Source organism: Ctenocephalides felis, unplaced genomic scaffold (genome assembly GCF_003426905.1).
Source record: "Ctenocephalides felis isolate EL2017-DRISC unplaced genomic scaffold, ASM342690v1 CF-g0.4_SCAFFOLD_01492, whole genome shotgun sequence".
NCBI lineage: Eukaryota > Metazoa > Arthropoda > Insecta > Siphonaptera > Pulicidae > Ctenocephalides > Ctenocephalides felis.
This window is the reverse complement of record NW_020537646.1, coordinates 51,425,748-51,446,663: the sequence shown is the minus strand read 5'-3', so window position 1 is coordinate 51,446,663 and position 20,916 is coordinate 51,425,748. Positions and strand designations below refer to the sequence as shown.

Genomic DNA, 20,916 nt, shown 5'->3' with positions numbered 1-20,916 from the left:
TGATGAACCATATCTTGTTCTCGATATTGATTAATCAGTACAAACGCATGAATGAACAACAAAATCATATCATTTCTTTAACAAATTTTAAGAATAAAATATTTACAAAAGGATAACAAAACTTTATATAAATTATTTATAAAACAAAAATTGTAAACTGAATTTCATCCTATTTAAATTAATATTATGCGCATATATTATTTCATAAAATATGCAAGATGTTTAGATATTAAGGATGCTTTTTTAGTCTTGTCCGTGATAGATAATATTTTATATCAAATAAAGTAAGTAGTTAAGCATTATAATTATTTTAAATATATTGAAAAACTGCATATGATATTCAACTTCGTAAATAGTGAATCAACAATATTCTATAGGGCTACAAAATAATACCGACATTTTCTTCGGTCTGTATGTGGGCACGCATTCAATATTAGAAGGGCACTCATAAAAAATCGGTATACAAAAGTTGGCATAAATAGGCCAAAAAAATCCTCTTCACTTACGGCATTTCGCATTCGTTGGCTGAACGTCAAAATATTTCTTTGTTTTTATTATGCATTTTGCGATTTGCCGAACTGTTTCTTTCATATCACAGACATACAGTCATCTGATTACGCAGACACGAATAACGACAAAAACGTATCGTTTGTCACTTAATCGGATCAGCGGAATCTTGTCTGGACTCCTGCACGAATTGATCTCGTTCTTTGAATAATTTCAGCAACTGGCATTCCTGGCCTTCGGGCGATTTTCGGAAATCCTCAAGCACCTAAACATTCAACTCTTTAAACAATCTGATTAACATATAATTATTTACTTTATTTTTTTAATTTCTCATTTTGTCATTTTATTTTATTGTCATTTAAAAACATTAATTTTTATTAAACTTCGTTTTCGTACTAATATATGAAAAAAATTATAGATTAACAAGCAATTATTATTATATAAACTATTGTGATTAAAATATCTCAAGCAACATTTGAAAAATAATCGAGAAATGATGCGCCCTTGCGTGTAACATTTGCAATTGACATATCTAGTGCTTAGTACTTCGATACTGTAACATGTATCGCAAATTATGAACATCGTCATACAAATTTTATGTATTTTTATTATTCCTTCCTGCTTCGAAAAAGAAATGAAAATAAATGTACCTACACTTTATAATGAGAAAAGAAGTATGCAATAACAGAATCTGCTCTATTTGCAACTAAAATGCAAAAACACTGAAAACCTCACAATCAATTTTCCCGATGTCAAGTAAGTAAAGTATAATTTTGTTTTATTAAATGAATTTTCAATAAATATTGGAATATATAATATCTTAAAATTATATTAAAGATTACTTCATTACTATTTATGAACCACTTTTCATAATAGCATCAAGCAATATATAAAATATATAGTATATATTGTATACGCATTTAGTATTTTATACGATAAAAGATATATAATAGTATAAAATATATCTATTCAAAAATTTTTAGAAAAAAGTAATTAATTGAAACTTGTTAATTTATTTTTTATATTTTGCAAGTTTTTTTATTAATTTATATTGTTGAATTCATAACTCAATATTGTTATTCAAAAATATTTTTATTTCTTAAATATGCTTTTATATACGTTATTCTTTATTATTTGTGGTCATTGGGTTTTTTAAATTATTCGTATGTATTCGAATGAGTTATATTCTATAAACATAACTGCGTGTATTATTTCAAAGAATAATTTTATGATTTTAATGAAAATGAAATGATATGTATGCGAGAATATGCTAAAAGAACTGTCGCAATATAAATACAATATCGTCTAATATATCGAATATTCTATAAAATAGATCATGAAATATATTGTTATTCATTTCATTCCAATTCTTATTATATTCTCTTTACTTTTAATTACTCTGTTTCATACTCTAAATAATTAAAATAATTATTGGATCAAATATATAATATCAATAAATATTTACCTCTACGTCCATATCCTGGTGCAAAAGATTGTACGAAACGGTATTACCTGCAGTGGCAGCTATTAAAGTAGGAAATAGTATCCTCACCAAGGCAGGACGTGAAAAATAACGAAATGGCAGAGCTGCCAGGCGAACAAGCACACACGGAGGAGGCCCCGAAACCAACACCATCTGTTATTAACAAAATAATATTGTTTTAATACCATAATTATTAGGTCAAGTAAAAAGTTCGTAGCGTTTATTTAGTAAATCAACAAATACAGCAACCATTTTTCAGGTAGAATCATGATGTCATTTCAGAAAAACTTCTTTTATTACTGATTGAAAAACAGAATTAACTGAATCAGTTTTAATAGGCTTCCTATCAAATCAGTTTAATTCTATTGAGACACGTCTGACCAAAGATTGACAATTCCCACCCAGTTCCGCCACAAACACTACATCACCTTCTTCGGTGTCAATAGTGGTTTTAGAACGCTTGGGGTCGCTCACCATCACTTTCATGATATTTTTCGCCTCCGATTGTCGTTTGTTCGATTTCGTTGCGTTTCAGCAGCACGTCGCTGTCGTTAACTCAGTCTATCAAGTTTTTCCATGCCCAAATCCTCAAGATTCTATACATCGAGCTTCCTTTTGTAGTTAGCCCTGTGTAATTAGTTGAAAACAGTTTTCTGGTCTATAGCTAGTTAATAGACTTTTTTCAAGATTTTCATCAATTTTTCCAGTGATTGGATGAGCGAAGCGTGGCACATCTTTCACATCGAAATTACGAGAACGAAAGCGAGTAAACCATTTTCGAGCTGCTGATTTTGATAAAGTACCTTCACCATAAACAGCACAAATTTTTTAGAAGCCTAACGTTTTTCCCTTTATCATAATAATATTGCAAAATACAGTGATTATTTTTCTCCATTTTCTCTTTATTTCAGCTAATATTTTTCAGACTTTGTTCAAAATCACACCAAAATGTGCGATATGTTTTCAATAGAATATATTTTTAATATATCTAAAATCAAAGATAAAACTTAAAACGAGGAATATATAAGAAAGCTTATAAAAACAAGATGTAGATGATAATTTACCTTATTGCGGTGATTTTATCGAAATCCTTCATACGAAATATGTCTTTACTTAGTTAATAAGAAAGAAATTCTTTTAGCCCAAAAGCAAGAAGTTCTAATTTAAAAGAGTAAAAGTAAAATACTCATCTTATGAAGGTATTATTACAACGTATTAATAGCGCATTTGATATGTAGTAATATATATAGGATGAAAATGAAATACAACTAGTGAAGTGAGATATTGTGTCTATAAACAAATTATTAGAATTTCCCGCACTAAAAACAAATTAGAATTATATTACTTTTTGAGAAAAATTAAAAATTTTATATTTTTTGGAATTTTTAGATAGTTTTGTTTCATTAAATTGCAAAAAACTATTTTAAAATTTACAATAATGAAAAGGTGAAAATGACAATGTTTGATATTTTTATTATTGCAAATGCACTGCCCGAAGGCAAGTCCCTGTGTTAAGGCACCAGATTTTATTCACTTCTCACATTTCTGCGTCCTAACGTTTTTTAAAACTTTCTGTACTTTTATTGTTCCAACGATGGCATCTTGTAGAAACAACCCTTGCCTTATATGGATCCGATTCAGTTTTCTTTTCATTTCGCAATCATATGCTGCGAATTATTGTTTCCTCTCAAGTTCCATGAAGCAATTCTTCATGTGCTACCAAAACCACTAGTCGGTCCATTATGTTTTCTCCATTCATCTAAACTGTACACAACATATTCAAACTGCAGCATTTTATCAACTTCTTATGCAAGTCCATACTCAGTTTGCTCGTCAGTAGCGTTCTTTTCGTAAAAAGTGCATAGCCACAGTATTTTTTCGTTTCATGCTCACATTATTTTTTACCTCCGGACTTCTTCTGAAAGGCGATCATCGTTACATACGCAAACTTTAGCAGTAGTGTCAGTCAGCTGCTGCCCAACTCTTTAAAGATGCTGCCGGTATGTCTAAGTTAAGGATATGCTTAAGACAGTGTTTTTTCTCATAGCTAATAAACTTACAACTCAGACTATGTTTTTCGAAAAAAAAAAAAAATAGGAACACACTAAACAGTCCAAGAAAACTTGATAGAAACAAATTTGAATATATACACCAGCTTTTAATATTAAAAGCAAAAATCAAAATTGCAACAATTTGTTACGAATGAAAGAAAAAGTTTAGCCGATCTTCAGCAAAAGCCAACGGATATCTTTGAATCCAGAAATAAACTATCTTTTAAACGTAAGTCTTAAATTTGAAAGAAAATTACATAATAATATATAAGAATACTATTTATAAATGAATGATTTCCAAGATTTTTTGGCATTTCCAAAACTAAAAAAAAATTCGGTATTAATCCAATTAGTTACATTTGTTTGGAACTTCGTGTAACATGCCTAAAATCAGTGGTGTTGTCGAGCCGGAACGCGCCTGAACGTCGAGCCGGAACGCGCCTGAACGTCGAGCCGAGCCGGAGCGCGTTCCGGCAAAAAAAATATTTTTAAATCGCTACATACAGAAGATGATTTGATAAGTGAATTTCGAGTATTAGATCTAACGACGGAGTGGCAATATTGAAATAGACTAGAAGAAAATAAAATCCAGTCATTATGCACCAGATTTAATTTAACATCACTGATGCAATATATCAATACGCTCAGAGATTATATTGAAACTTGAGGCAAAATAATTCCTAAAGATATAGAAATCTCAATTACATGTATATTGTGTCCTGCAGTTCGGTAGAGTGTGAGCGCGGTTTCAGTAATATGAATATTATTTTAACTGAACTCATTCAGTATTTAGACGTTAGTTAATCTGTACGCACTAGAATGTAACCAAAAATTGTCAAAAATAATTAGTTTAAATGTTCCAGTTATTAATAGCTTGGTTTATCACAGTGTAATAGTGTAGAGTATTTTTGTATAATTTTATTTTTTCCACTGAATGACGGTCTCGACAAAGACCGAAACGTATGGATAAATAAAGTATTTCAAAACTACTTTAGTTTTTTTTACTTGGTGTTGCTGCCCGAATCTAATAACACATCAAAATATATATCAACACCAAACTTACATATTTCACAATATATATATACAAAATGGGTTTTGTAATAATTTGTGTTTCTTTCATTTTCGAACCAAACAGGAACAAATATGAGAACCGGTTTTTGAACAGGTTTTTTTAATTTTAGCGTTCCAGTAAAAAAAATATTAGCACAACACCATCGCCTAAAGTCAAGCATAATGCAGTTTCCAATAAAACGTGGAATTTGAAAATACTACACGCTGTAGATATAAAGTTAATTCTAAAAAAAATCACATCATTAGACATATAATATTAACAAAGTTGACATACCTGATTGTCCCTGTTGCCTATGGAAAACAATCCTAATGTTTGCAATACGTCGTTTAGTAGTCCATCCAAATGTTCATTGGAGGCAGAAGAACAATAGGCAAGCAGAGTGTTACAAACATGTCTAAACTGCAAGGAAACACCGTCCGCACTAGATGCGCACTGAAATAAAACAATAAAAAAATTGCATATCAATAAAAATCATGCTAAGTTTATCAGCACGTTGAAATAAAATTTTCATGAACCTATAATAAATGCTAAATCGATAAACGTGATTGTAGCTTCTTTGATTAAGATTCTTATGATTAATTATACCATTATGCTAATTATAGCAATTTCATTCCCATAATTATTACCCATATGATTTAAAACCGCAAACGATCGAGAAAATGTTCGCGGGTTACTAGTACGGGTTACCATACGCCACGTCTGGCATATGCGCTTAAAATCAACGCAGTAGAATTCTTTATGAAAGAATCTGGCAAACGTAAACATTAGGCAAAAAATCATTACTCCTCTATACATCATCTGCAAACAATCATTGCGGATTGAACAGCAAACACAAATACAACTGACTCGACGTCTAAATTAAACAAATTATTTCCGATTTTCCGCCATGGGCAAGATAGGGTGCATCACAAAGTATCACTGAAGGTACAGACAGGATACATAATACAACAAGCACAAATTTAACTAGCGATATTATTTTAATTAATTTCGTTTTATCACCGTCAAGCAGAAATTATGACTATAAGCGATGAGATGACCGAGAGAAAGCCAAAGTTAAAAATGAAAAAAAAAAGAAATCAGTCGGCTCATACACGCAATTTGTTCAAATGTTTTGGACCTGCAATTTATTTTAATCAATTTTTTTCTAAATTTGGCATTAGCAGCAATTTCATGGTAAAATGGTGAATTGTGTACTTCAATTGTTTTATAATAATAGAAAGGGCAATGAGGATAAAATATATCAAAAAATAAAAAAGCATTATATATTCGAACTGTGAGCATTTATTTTTAATTTAAAACCAACGCCAATCTAACAAAAAATCACAAAAAAATTTTAATATTATGTTTTTTTTTTAATATGAGTTTTATGTCTGTTTTATTATATAATCACATGGTTTCACAAATTTTCACAAAATTTCACTCTTGTATTGTAAAAACCAACAAATTGTTATTCTTTAGAAATATTCAAAAAATAAGTAGTATAGCACCTTACTAAATACATATATTGTTTTAACTAATTGCACATTAAATTTTATATCAAATTTCGTATATATATAAGCAAAATTATCTTAGATCTGTTTTTCGAATTTCAAGTTCAAAATACTACGTTTTAAACAAATATGAACCATATAAATATTTTATATAATGCGACATATGGTTCACCGAATAAAGAATTCAGGTGAGCATGTGCGTTAAAGAACGATCGGCAGCGTTCAGACAATATTGATATTGATTCAATCCGAAAACTCAAATATATTAAATGTATTATGCATGCAATTATCAAAGCCAGATAGCAAATATAAACAGAAGATAGTAGAATGGAAATATTCAAAATTGGAAACGATTCTTATTGCGGCACTGATCTTAATGATAAAAAACTTCATGATATAATAGGTAACATACTACGGATAGAATAATTTCATAAACACTTGAGAGTGTATAATTCCTAAAGTATTGTTTCATATTATATTCCATTAGTTTGACCAAATAATTAAAAAATCAGTCATATTTATGTAAATTATTTTTAGTTTGCAGAAAAGCATCTATAATGTCGTGAAGTAACTTAATTGAACAGATACACATTTAGAATTTTACACTTTCTATCTTGAATATAAGATAAATAATATATTGAATACACTTTCTTACTCTTAAAAAATATTGATGATTAAATGTTTTATTGTTTACCTGAAATGTGGTCAAATCCTTATCGGCTATAGTTTTTAACAAACTGAATGTTTTACTTGCAAGTTTTAATGTAGACATGGGTTGATTTTCCGCTTGACCAATTGGTGTAGCTACGCAGTATAACATAGAAACACAACCTAGCAATTCAGTCGACCTGAGCAAAAATGAAAAAATAAAATAAAAGACGTTATAAAATTATACCGGTGTATTATATATTGTATGATTCTGAATTTGATGTTGACATGTGTATTAACAAAGTCTTGGTAAAAAATATTTTTTTAAAAAAGTCCTTTCTCCATTATATCTTCAACCAGTCTACGAACAACACACTATCCAATTGTGATTTTTTAAATTAGTATTTTGTGAAAATATTGTGTAATTACAAGTTTAATGTTTATAATACTGCACTACCATATCCTGATACCATGTATTATTAGAATTTTCTAATTTAACACTAAGATTAACTAATTGTAAGTACTATTTACTATTTTATTTTTTCTTTTCACTCCAATTCAATTGTTTTAGTTTTTAATTTTATTTTCAGTTTCCATTGAAAGAAATTCATGTTTTTTATTGATGTTATGCCTGATTACTAGACTTTGTTAATATATATATATATATATATATATATATATACATATAATATATATATATATATATATGTGTGTGTGTGTGTGTATGTGTAATTGAAGCTTTAAGCTTACCGTATCGTTTCCATCATTTTCGTGACATCTTGACTAGGATCATTCTTATCGAATGGCGTAGCTCTAATGAAACAGTTAAGTAGCACTAAACTTTCTTCTGCAAAGCTCATTAAAGAAGGATTAGACTCCAAGGAACCTCTTGCAGAAGCAAGAAGAAGTGCCATCTTTTCTACAAGGCCGATCGCTACGACATATCTAAAACCAGACAAAAGTTTCAAGTTTAAATAAAAAACAACAATAAATATATATATATATATATATATATATATATATTACTTAAATGTATTGCTAGCATGTAAACTTATTTTTCCTTTATTAAATATTAACTAGTGATATATTAAATTGTGAATTAAAATTTGATTTCTTAGCAGTAAATGTTATATAAAAAATAGTGAATGATCAAAAATACTAAATGCGTATTCGTCAATTTTGGAAAGATATAAAATCTAAAAATTATGAAATTTTAGCAATCATTTTTAAAAATTTGACATTTCATTTATATAATTTCAGTGCAGTGTCGATACAACATAAAAAACTGCTTTAAAACTGTTTCTGTTTAATATAAATATATATTAGGGTGGTCCTTAAAATGGTCATTTTCGAATTTCCTTGCTCCCATGGGCTCAAATGGTTCCAAATTGATAAAAAACAATTCTCTGAAAGTTTTAGCTCTTAATATTAACGTTTAGATAGAGCACAATTCAATCAAAGTTTGTATGGAAAGAGCATGGAAAAAAATTTGAAAATTCAAAAAAAATGTTTTAGGTATAATTTAGCGACAAATGAATGAGTTTTATTCATTCATTTGTTCGCTAAATTACATCTAAAAAACATTTTTAAAATTTTTGAAAATTTTTCCATGCTATTTCCATACAAAACTTTGATTGAATTGCGCTCTATCTAAACGTTAATATTAAGAGCTAAAACTTTCAGAGAATTGTTTTTTATCTATTTGAAACCATTTGAGCCCCTGGGAGCAAGGAAATTCGAAAATGATCATTTTAAGGACCACCCTAACATATATATTATATATGTATGAGATAGAATAGAATGATAACACTATATTCATTAATCTTTTGTCATGCATATAGAATTGATCTCTTTACGCAAATAAATAAAATAAATAGAATAGCTCTGAATGAGCTCTATCTTCAAAATGGCCAGACCTGCCTTTGCCAAAAATTAATCAGCTCTTCTCCTAATCATTACAAATTGTATGTTTTTTGGTTAATCAAATCGGATATTCCGAACTCTCAACAACTCGATTTGTATTTTCTGCACTGTTTACCCTGTATCTCCGTAACGGCTGGACCTGCCTTTGCAAAAACTAATCAGCGCATCTCGTTATCAATAGAAATCGAATGTTTTTGAACCTTTCCAATCAGTTGATCTGTACGCCCGAAAACGTGGACGAAAAAATGCGTACATACAAAACACACAAACATCGATTTTTTCTGAGGTATGCGTAAATGTTTAGAAACCTTCAAAACGTGGAGAAACACAAAAACTTTTATTTTCGATTTTCGGCCCATTACTATAACTACCCTACGGGTAGTTAACTACTGCTGCATGGCTTGTTTCTTATGGCAAATTGCTAGAATTCCGTCACAAAATGCTTAAGTATATATCGGAACCTAATTGATCTCATTGTCAGTGTGAATGAATTAAAAACACACATACATCAATTTATTCTAAGGTATTCCTAAATATTTAAAAACTTCAAAACGTAAAGATATGCAAAAATGCTATTACTATAACTTACCTCACGGATAGTACCGGCTTCAGCATTATCCTAAGGTTCGAGCCGCAAGTATATAAGATATCTAAAACCATAGAGCCCAAATATAGAGAAGAATCCAAATTCTAAAAGACTGTCGTGAACGTATTCTATAGAGAGAGGATAAGGTCCATAGATAAAAAAAGATGTAAGATGTATAACTTGTTGGACATAAGGGTGCTGACACACAACAGTATAATAAGAGCGATTTCGCTAATACAATTAAAATGTTTTTTTAATTATTCAAATTGGACGCTCTGTTCTCTCAAATACTGAATTACCATATTTTGCAATTTTTGTCCAGTATGTTCGAAATAGCTGGACCTGCTTTTGCCGAAAACCAATCAGCACGTCTTCCCATCAATACGAATCGAATGTTTTTCAATTATTCACATCGGTTGATGCGTGTTTCCGAATTTGTATCCGCACACACCCAAACATACATCCATTTTTTCTAAGGTATGCCAAAATAAACATAAACGATATATGAAAACGAAATTTATATAAAAAAAAATAATTTCAATTTTTTGCTATTGCTGTAACTTAAAACCTATGAAGAGTTAAAAATGCATATTATTTAGTTGATTTTAATATTATTTCATTATACAAATATAATCTTTGTAATGAACAAGCTACAAGTTTGGTACGTTAAAATTAAGATCACAATGAACATAATATATTAGTAAATGTCTAATTATAATTAGCATCACTTTGATAATTAGTCTTTTGAGTATTGTTAAAATAAGCGTGACTTGTATACTGGTGGACTTAAAGCTAATCTGTGTAGAACGTAACACAACCAAACATGAATTATTATCTTATTATTTTATTTTAATGATTATCACAAAATCAAATGATAACACAACATTCTTGTCAAATAAATATTAATACTTTTTAATTAAGTATAAATAATAAATAGTTCATATATATCTGGACGAATAATTTGTTTGTTGAATGAATGAATGAATGAATTTAAAGTCTATTTCAAGACTATGGTAGAAATTCGATCAACTTAAGTAGAAAATATTACTACAGTCATAATTAGAACATTGGTTTTATTTTTGATGAACCATATCTTGTTCTCGATATTGATTAATCAGTACAAACGCATGAATGAACAACAAAATCATATCATTTCTTTAACAAATTTTAAGAATAAAATATTTACAAAAGGATAACAAAACTTTATATAAATTATTTATAAAACAAAAATTGTAAACTGAATTTCATCCTATTTAAATTAATATTATGCGCATATATTATTTCATAAAATATGCAAGATGTTTAGATATTAAGGATGCTTTTTTAGTCTTGTCCGTGATAGATAATATTTTATATCAAATAAAGTAAGTAGTTAAGCATTATAATTATTTTAAATATATTGAAAAACTGCATATGATATTCAACTTCGTAAATAGTGAATCAACAATATTCTATAGGGCTACAAAATAATACCGACATTTTCTTCGGTCTGTATGTGGGCACGCATTCAATATTAGAAGGGCACTCATAAAAAATCGGTATACAAAAGTTGGCATAAATAGGCCAAAAAAATCCTCTTCACTTACGGCATTTCGCATTCGTTGGCTGAACGTCAAAATATTTCTTTGTTTTTATTATGCATTTTGCGATTTGCCGAACTGTTTCTTTCATATCACAGACATACAGTCATCTGATTACGCAGACACGAATAACGACAAAAACGTATCGTTTGTCACTTAATCGGATCAGCGGAATCTTGTCTGGACTCCTGCACGAATTGATCTCGTTCTTTGAATAATTTCAGCAACTGGCATTCCTGGCCTTCGGGCGATTTTCGGAAATCCTCAAGCACCTAAACATTCAACTCTTTAAACAATCTGATTAACATATAATTATTTACTTTATTTTTTTAATTTCTCATTTTGTCATTTTATTTTATTGTCATTTAAAAACATTAATTTTATTAAACTTCGTTTTCGTACTAATATATGAAAAAAATTATAGATTAACAAGCAATTATTATTATATAAACTATTGTGATTAAAATATCTCAAGCAACATTTGAAAAATAATCGAGAAATGATGCGCCCTTGCGTGTAACATTTGCAATTGACATATCTAGTGCTTAGTACTTCGATACTGTAACATGTATCGCAAATTATGAATATCGTCATACAAATTTTATGTATTTTTATTATTCCTTCCTGCTTCGAAAAAGAAATGAAAATAAATGTACCTACACTTTATAATGAGAAAAGAAGTATGCAATAACAGAATCTGCTCTATTTGCAACTAAAATGCAAAAACACTGAAAACCTCACAATCAATTTTCCCGATGTCAAGTAAGTAAAGTATAATTTGTTTTATTAAATGAATTTTCAATAAATATTGGAATATATAATATCTTAAAATTATATTAAAGATTACTTCATTACTATTTATGAACCACTTTTCATAATAGCATCAAGCAATATATAAAATATATAGTATATATTGTATACGCATTTAGTATTTTATACGATAAAAAATATATAATAGTATAAAATATATCTATTCAAAAATTTTTAGAAAAAAGTAATTAATTGAAACTTGTTAATTTATTTTTTATATTTTGCAAGTTTTTTTATTAATTTATATTGTTGAATTCATAACTCAATATTGTTATTCAAAAATATTTTTATTTCTTAAATATGCTTTTATATACGTTATTCTTTATTATTTGTGGTCATTGGGTTTTTTAAATTATTCGTATGTATTCGAATGAGTTATATTCTATAAACATAACTGCGTGTATTATTTCAAAGAATAATTTTATGATTTTAATGAAAATGAAATGATATGTATGCGAGAATATGCTAAAAGAACTGTCGCAATATAAATACAATATCGTCTAATATATCGAATATTCTATAAAATAGATCATGAAATATATTGTTATTCATTTCATTCCAATTCTTATTATATTCTCTTTACTTTTAATTACTCTGTTTCATACTCTAAATAATTAAAATAATTATTGGATCAAATATATAATATCAATAAATATTTACCTCTACGTCCATATCCTGGTGCAAAAGATTGTACGAAACGGTATTACCTGCAGTGGCAGCTATTAAAGTAGGAAATAGTATCCTCACCAAGGCAGGACGTGAAAAATAACGAAATGGCAGAGCTGCCAGGCGAACAAGCACACACGGAGGAGGCCCCGAAACCAACACCATCTGTTATTAACAAAATAATATTGTTTTAATACCATAATTATTAGGTCAAGTAAAAAGTTCGTAGCGTTTATTTAGTAAATCAACAAATACAGCAACCATTTTTCAGGTAGAATCATGATGTCATTTCAGAAAAACTTCTTTTATTACTGATTGAAAAACAGAATTAACTGAATCAGTTTTAATAGGCTTCCTATCAAATCAGTTTAATTCTATTGAGACACGTCTGACCAAAGATTGACAATTCCCACCCAGTTCCGCCACAAACACTACATCACCTTCTTCGGTGTCAATAGTGGTTTTAGAACGCTTGGGGTCGCTCACCATCACTTTCATGATATTTTTCGCCTCCGATTGTCGTTTGTTCGATTTCGTTGCGTTTCAGCAGCACGTCGCTGTCGTTAACTCAGTCTATCAAGTTTTTCCATGCCCAAATCCTCAAGATTCTATACATCGAGCTTCCTTTTGTAGTTAGCCCTGTGTAATTAGTTGAAAACAGTTTTCTGGTCTATAGCTAGTTAATAGACTTTTTTCAAGATTTTCATCAATTTTTCCAGTGATTGGATGAGCGAAGCGTGGCACATCTTTCACATCGAAATTACGAGAACGAAAGCGAGTAAACCATTTTCGAGCTGCTGATTTTGATAAAGTACCTTCACCATAAACAGCACAAATTTTTTAGAAGCCTAACGTTTTTCCCTTTATCATAATAATATTGCAAAATACAGTGATTATTTTTCTCCATTTTCTCTTTATTTCAGCTAATATTTTTCAGACTTTGTTCAAAATCACACCAAAATGTGCGATATGTTTTCAATAGAATATATTTTTAATATATCTCAAAGATAAAACTTAAAACGAGGAATATATAAGAAAGCTTATAAAAAACAAGATGTAGATGATGAAATTTACCTTATTGCGGTGATTTTATCGAAATCCTTCATACGAAATATGTCTTTACTTAGTTAATAAGAAAGAAATTCTTTTAGCCCAAAAGCAAGAAGTTCTAATTTAAAAGAGTAAAAGTAAAATACTCATCTTATGAAGGTATTATTACAACGTATTAATAGCGCATTTGATATGTAGTAATATATATAGGATGAAAATGAAATACAACTAGTGAAGTGAGATATTGTGTCTATAAACAAATTATTAGAATTTCCCGCACTAAAAACAAATTAGAATTATATTACTTTTTGAGAAAAATTAAAAATTTTATATTTTTTGGAATTTTTAGATAGTTTTGTTTCATTAAATTGCAAAAAACTATTTTAAAATTACAATAATGAAAAGGTGAAAATGACAATGTTTGATATTTTTATTATTGCAAATGCACTGCCCGAAGGCAAGTCCCTGTGTTAAGGCACCAGATTTTATTCACTTCTCACATTTCTGCGTCCTAACGTTTTTTAAAACTTTCTGTACTTTTATTGTTCCAACGATGGCATCTTGTAGAAACAACCCTTGCCTTATATGGATCCGATTCAGTTTTCTTTTCATTTCGCAATCATATGCTGCGAATTATTGTTTCCTCTCAAGTTCCATGAAGCAATTCTTCATGTGCTACCAAAACCACTAGTCGGTCCATTATGTTTTCTCCATTCATCTAAACTGTACACAACATATTCAAACTGCAGCATTTTATCAACTTCTTATGCAAGTCCATACTCAGTTTGCTCGTCAGTAGCGTTTTTCGTAAAAAGTGCATAGCCACAGTATTTTTTCGTTTCATGCTCACATTATTTTTTACCTCCGGACTTCTTCTGAAAGGCGATCATCGTTACATACGCAAACTTTAGCAGTAGTGTCAGTCAGCTGCTGCCCAACTCTTTAAAGATGCTGCCGGTATGTCTAAGTTAAGGATATGCTTAAGACAGTGTTTTTCTCATAGCTAATAAACTTACAACTCAGACTATGTTTTTCGAAAAAAAAAAAAATAGGAACACACTAAACAGTCCAAGAAAACTTGATAGAAACAAATTTGAATATATACACCAGCTTTTAATATTAAAAGCAAAAATCAAAATTGCAACAATTTGTTACGAATGAAAGAAAAAGTTTAGCCGATCTTCAGCAAAAGCCAACGGATATCTTTGAATCCAGAAATAAACTATCTTTTAAACGTAAGTCTTAAATTTGAAAGAAAATTACATAATAATATATAAGAATACTATTTATAAATGAATGATTTCCAAGATTTTTGGCATTTCCAAAACTAAAAAAAAATTCGGTATTAATCCAATTAGTTACATTTGTTTGGAACTTCGTGTAACATGCCTAAAATCAGTGGTGTTGTCGAGCCGGAACGCGCCTGAACGTCGAGCCGGAACGCGCCTGAACGTCGAGCCGAGCCGGAGCGCGTTCCGGCAAAAAAAATATTTAAATCGCTACATACAGAAGATGATTTGATAAGTGAATTTCGAGTATTAGATCTAACGACGGAGTGGCAATATTGCAAATTGAATAGACTAGAAGAAAATAAAATCCAGTCATTATGCACCAGATTTAATTTAACATCACTGATGCAATATATCAATACGCTCAGAGATTATATTGAAACTTGAGGCAAAATAATCCTAAAGATATAGAAATCTCAATTACATGTATATTGTGTCCTGCAGTTCGGTAGAGTGTGAGCGCGGTTTCAGTAATATGAATATTATTTTAACTGAACTCATTCAGTATTTAGACGTTAGTTAATCTGTACGCACTAGAATGTAACCAAAAATTGTCAAAAATAATTAGTTTAAATGTTCCAGTTATTAATAGCTTGGTTTATCACAGTGTAATAGTGTAGAGTATTTTTGTATAATTTATTTTTTCCACTGAATGACGGTCTCGACAAAGACCGAAACGTATGGATAAATAAAGTATTTCAAAACTACTTTAGTTTTTTTTACTTGGTGTTGCTGCCGAACCCGAATCTAATAACACATCAAAATATATATCAACACCAAACTTACATATTTCACAATATATATATACAAAATGGGTTTTGTAATAATTTGTGTTTCTTTCATTTTCGAACCAAACAGGAACAAATATGAGAACCGGTTTTTGAACAGGTTTTTTTAATTTTAGCGTTCCAGTAAAAAAATATTAGCACAACACCATCGCCTAAAGTCAAGCATAATGCAGTTTCCAAAAACGTGGAATTTGAAAATACTACACGCTGTAGATATAAAGTTAATTCTAAAAAAAATCACATCATTAGACATATAATATTAACAAAGTTGACATACCTGATTGTCCCTGTTGCCTATGGAAAACAATCCTAATGTTTGCAATACGTCGTTTAGTAGTCCATCCAAATGTTCATTGGAGGCAGAAGAACAATAGGCAAGCAGAGTGTTACAAACATGTCTAAACTGCAAGGAAACACCGTCCGCACTAGATGCGCACTGAAATAAAACAATAAAAAAATTGCATATCAATAAAAATCATGCTAAGTTTATCAGCACGTTGAAATAAAATTTTCATGAACCTATAATAAATGCTAAATCGATAAACGTGATTGTAGCTTCTTTGATTAAGATTCTTATGATTAATTATACCATTATGCTAATTATAGCAATTTCATTCCCATAATTATTACCCATATGATTTAAAACCGCAAACGATCGAGAAAATGTTCGCGGGTTACTAGTACGGGTTACCATACGCCACGTCTGGCATATGCGCTTAAAATCACGCAGTAGTAGAATTCTTTATGAAAGAATCTGGCAAACGTAAACATTAGGCAAAAAATCATTACTCCTCTATACATCATCTGCAAACAATCATTGCGGATTGAACAGCAAACACAAATACAACTGACTCGACGTCTAAATTAAACAAATTATTTCCGATTTTCCGCCATGGGCAAGATAGGGTGCATCACAAAGTATCACTGAAGGTACAGACAGGATACATAATACAACAAGCACAAATTTAACTAGCGATATTATTTTAATTAATTTCGTTTTATCACCGTCAAGCAGAAATTATGACTATAAGCGATGAGATGACCGAGAGAAAGCCAAAGTTAAAAATGAAAAAAAAAAGAAATCAGTCGGCTCATACACGCAATTTGTTCAAATGTTTTGGACCTGCAATTTATTTTAATCAATTTTTTTCTAAATTTGGCATTAGCAGCAATTTCATGGTAAAATGGTGAATTGTGTACTTCAATTGTTTTATAATAATAGAGAAAGGGCAATGAGGATAAAATATATCAAAAAATAAAAAAGCATTATATATTCGAACTGTGAGCATTTATTTTTAATTTAAAACCAACGCCAATCTAACAAAAAATCACAAAAAAATTTTAATATTATGTTTTTTTTTTTAATATGAGTTTTATGTCTGTTTTATTATATAATCACATGGTTTCACAAATTTTCACAAAATTTCACTCTTGTATTGTAAAAACCAACAAATTGTTATTCATTAGAAATATTCAAAAAATAAGTAGTATAGCACCTTACTAAATACATATATTGTTTTAACTAATTGCACATTAAATTTTATATCAATTTCGTATATATATAAGCAAAATTATCTTAGATCTGTTTTTCGAATTTCAAGTTCAAAATACTACGTTTTAAACAAATATGAACCATATAAATATTTTATATAATGCGACATATGGTTCACCGAATAAAGAATTCAGGTGAGCATGTGCGTTAAAGAACGATCGGCAGCGTTCAGACAATATTGATATTGATTCAATCCGAAAACTCAAATATATTAAATGTATTATGCATGCAATTATCAAAGCCAGATAGCAAATATAAACAGAAGATAGTAGAATGGAAATATTCAAAATTGGAAACGATTCTTATTGCGGCACTGATCTTAATGATAAAAAACTTCATGATATAATAGGTAACATACTACGGATAGAATAATTTCATAAACACTTGAGAGTGTATAATTCCTAAAGTATTGTTTCATATTATATTCCATTAGTTTGACCAAATAATTAAAAAATCAGTCATATTTATGTAAATTATTTTTAGTTTGCAGAAAAGCATCTATAATGTCGTGAAGTAACTTAATTGAACAGATACACATTTAGAATTTTACACTTCTATCTTGAATATAAGATAAATAATATATTGAATACACTTTCTTACTCTTAAAAAATATTGATGATTAAATGTTTTATTGTTTACCTGAAATGTGGTCAAATCCTTATCGGCTATAGTTTTTAACAAACTGAATGTTTACTTGCAAGTTTTAATGTAGACATGGGTTGATTTCCGCTTGACCAATTGGTGTAGCTACGCAGTATAACATAGAAACACAACCTAGCAATTCAGTCGACCTGAGCAAAAATGAAAAAATAAAATAAAAGACGTTATAAAATTATACCGGTGTATTATATATTGTATGATTCTGAATTTGATGTTGACATGTGTATTAACAAAGTCTTGGTAAAAAATATTTTTTAAAAAGTCCTTTCTCCATTATATCTTCAACCAGTCTACGAACAACACACTATCCAATTGTGATTTTTTAAATTAGTATTTTGTGAAAATATTGTGTATTACAAGTTTAATGTTTATAATACTGCACTACCATATCCTGATACCATGTATTATTAGAATTTTCTAATTTAACACTAAGATTAACTAATTGTAAGTACTATTTACTATTTTATTTTTTCTTTTCACTCCAATTCAATTGTTTTAGTTTTTAATTTTATTTTCAGTTTCCACTGAAAGAAATTCATGTTTTTATTGATGTTATGCCTGATTACTAGACTTTGTTAATATATATATATATATATATATATATATAACATATATATATATATATATATATATATGTGTTGTGTGTGTGTGTATGTGTAATTGAAGCTTTAAGCTTACCGTATCGTTTCCATCATTTTCGTGACATCTTGACTAGGATCATTCTTATCGAATGGCGTAGCTCTAATGAAACAGTTAAGTAGCACTAAACTTTCTTCTGCAAAGCTCATTAAAGAAGGATTAGACTCCAAGGAACCTCTTGCAGAAGCAAGAAGAAGTGCCATCTTTTCTACAAGGCCGATCGCTACGACATATCTAAAACCAGACAAAAGTTTCAAGTTTAAATAAAAAACAACAATAAATATATTATATATATATATATATAATATATATTACTTAAATGTATTGCTAGCATGTAAACTTATTTTTCCTTTATTAAATATTAACTAGTGATATATTAAATTGTGAATTAAAATTTGATTTCTTAGCAGTAAATGTTATATAAAAAATAGTGAATGATCAAAAATACTAAATGCGTATTCGTCATTTTGGAAAGATATAAAATCTAAAAATTATGAAATTTTAGCAATCATTTTTAAAAATTTGACATTCATTTATATAATTTCAGTGCAGTGTCGATACAACTAAAAAACTGCTTAAAAAAAAATTTTGTATTTTAATATATATAGTGGTGGTCCTTAAAATGGTCATTTTCGAATTTCCTTGCTCCCATGGGCTCAAATGGTTCCAAATTGATAAAAAAACAATTCTCTGAAAGTTTTAGCTCTAATATTAACGTTTAGATAGAGCGCAATTCAATCAAAGTTTTGTATGGAAATAGCATGGAAAAATTTTCAAAAATTTTAAAAATGTTTTTAGATGTAATTAGCGAACAAATGAATGAATAAACTCATTCATTTGTCGCTAAATTATACATAAAACATTTTTTTTGAATTTTCAAATTTTTTTCCATGCTCTTTCCATACAAACTTGATTGAATTGTGCTCTATCTAAACGTTAATATTAAGAGCTAAAACTTTCAGAGAATTGTTTTTTATCTATTTGAAACCATTTGAGCCCCTGGGAGCAAGGAAATTCGAAAATGATCATTTTAAGGACCACCCTAACATATATATATATATGTATGAGATAGAATAGAATGAACACTATATTCATAATCTTTTGTCATGCATATAGAATGATCTCTTTACGCAAATAAATAAAATAAATAGAATAGTTTCAACGAAGTTTGTTTCTCTAGCTGGCATAAATTAATAGAAGTTCGCTTTAAATTGTAACTTTTGCTCAAAATACACGTTTCATAAATTGTAACATAACTGCCATTTTTATGATGAAGCATAAAAAAGCTTCGTCTTTCCAATATTTTCATGAAAAGCCCTACTCTTGAAATCATAAAGCAATCATACCAATGCGAAGCTACGTGCAAGTGGCGCGTAGAACGCATTTATGCGCAGACATGTGGCACGCATTTATTTCGGCGTAGCCGTGGCCGCGTGTTACTGTTATTGCTCGGAGAGTAAACACTTCAGAAGAGAATCCCTTTTGAAGGGCTCGTGAAGGAGTGCTAGAGTCCCACTAAGGCATAGATTCTCAACAAAAAATATTTTATACTAATTCGTAATGTAATAGATAAAAGTTTAATATTTAACACAAACATAAATGCCTCACGTGCATTATATTCGTTATTGACCACTTTTTTAGAACAGAGAAAGACTCGGAGGAAAAAAGTAGAATAAGTTGTTTGATAATAAAGATCATTAAGATCCTAATCAGTTAATACAATAATTAATACTTAGACCATTAAAAATAAATTGTACAGATGAATTGGCATTCAAAAAAAAAAGTATCAAGATATCTAGATTTGCCATTACAATATTTTGTCACTATAAACTAAATTCCTCACGCAAAATATGGAAAACATCATTTTGAATGCTAAGAAAACTAAAATATGTACAAATTATATAACTAGCATAAGAGAAAAACATTCTACACATTTTAATAAAAGGACACTAAGGCATATTTTGGTAAAAATAAAGAATGGACCATTGGTTAAAAAGAAACCCGATCATAAAATTAGTTCACCAAGCTGGAGCATAATTCATTAACACACTAGCACTAAGGCAATTTTGATATAATCTAAAGAATAGATCATTGGTCAAAAATAAAGAGAATTGTAAAACTG

At 29.2% G+C, this 20,916-nt stretch overlaps 2 protein-coding genes across 2 annotated transcripts; both read right to left on the bottom strand.

Moving 5' to 3' along the window:
• Positions 1-252: 252 nt before the first annotated feature.
• Positions 253-8,191, bottom strand: LOC113369909 (S phase cyclin A-associated protein in the endoplasmic reticulum-like). Its single transcript, XM_026610527.1, has 5 exons — positions 8,002-8,191; positions 7,298-7,451; positions 5,387-5,545; positions 1,973-2,143; positions 253-772 (listed from the first exon to the last, which is right to left on the bottom strand). The coding sequence occupies exons 1-5, from the start codon at positions 8,163-8,165 to the stop codon at positions 653-655; spliced, it is 768 nt and encodes a 255-aa protein (XP_026466312.1). The 5' UTR covers positions 8,166-8,191; the 3' UTR covers positions 253-652.
• Positions 8,192-11,092: 2,901 nt separating this feature from the next.
• On the bottom strand, positions 11,093-18,172 carry LOC113369908 (S phase cyclin A-associated protein in the endoplasmic reticulum-like). Its single transcript, XM_026610526.1, has 4 exons — positions 18,135-18,172; positions 16,221-16,379; positions 12,811-12,981; positions 11,093-11,612 (listed from the first exon to the last, which is right to left on the bottom strand). The coding sequence occupies exons 3-4, from the start codon at positions 12,979-12,981 to the stop codon at positions 11,493-11,495; spliced, it is 291 nt and encodes a 96-aa protein (XP_026466311.1). The 5' UTR covers positions 16,221-16,379; positions 18,135-18,172; the 3' UTR covers positions 11,093-11,492.
• Positions 18,173-20,916: the final 2,744 nt, after the last annotated feature.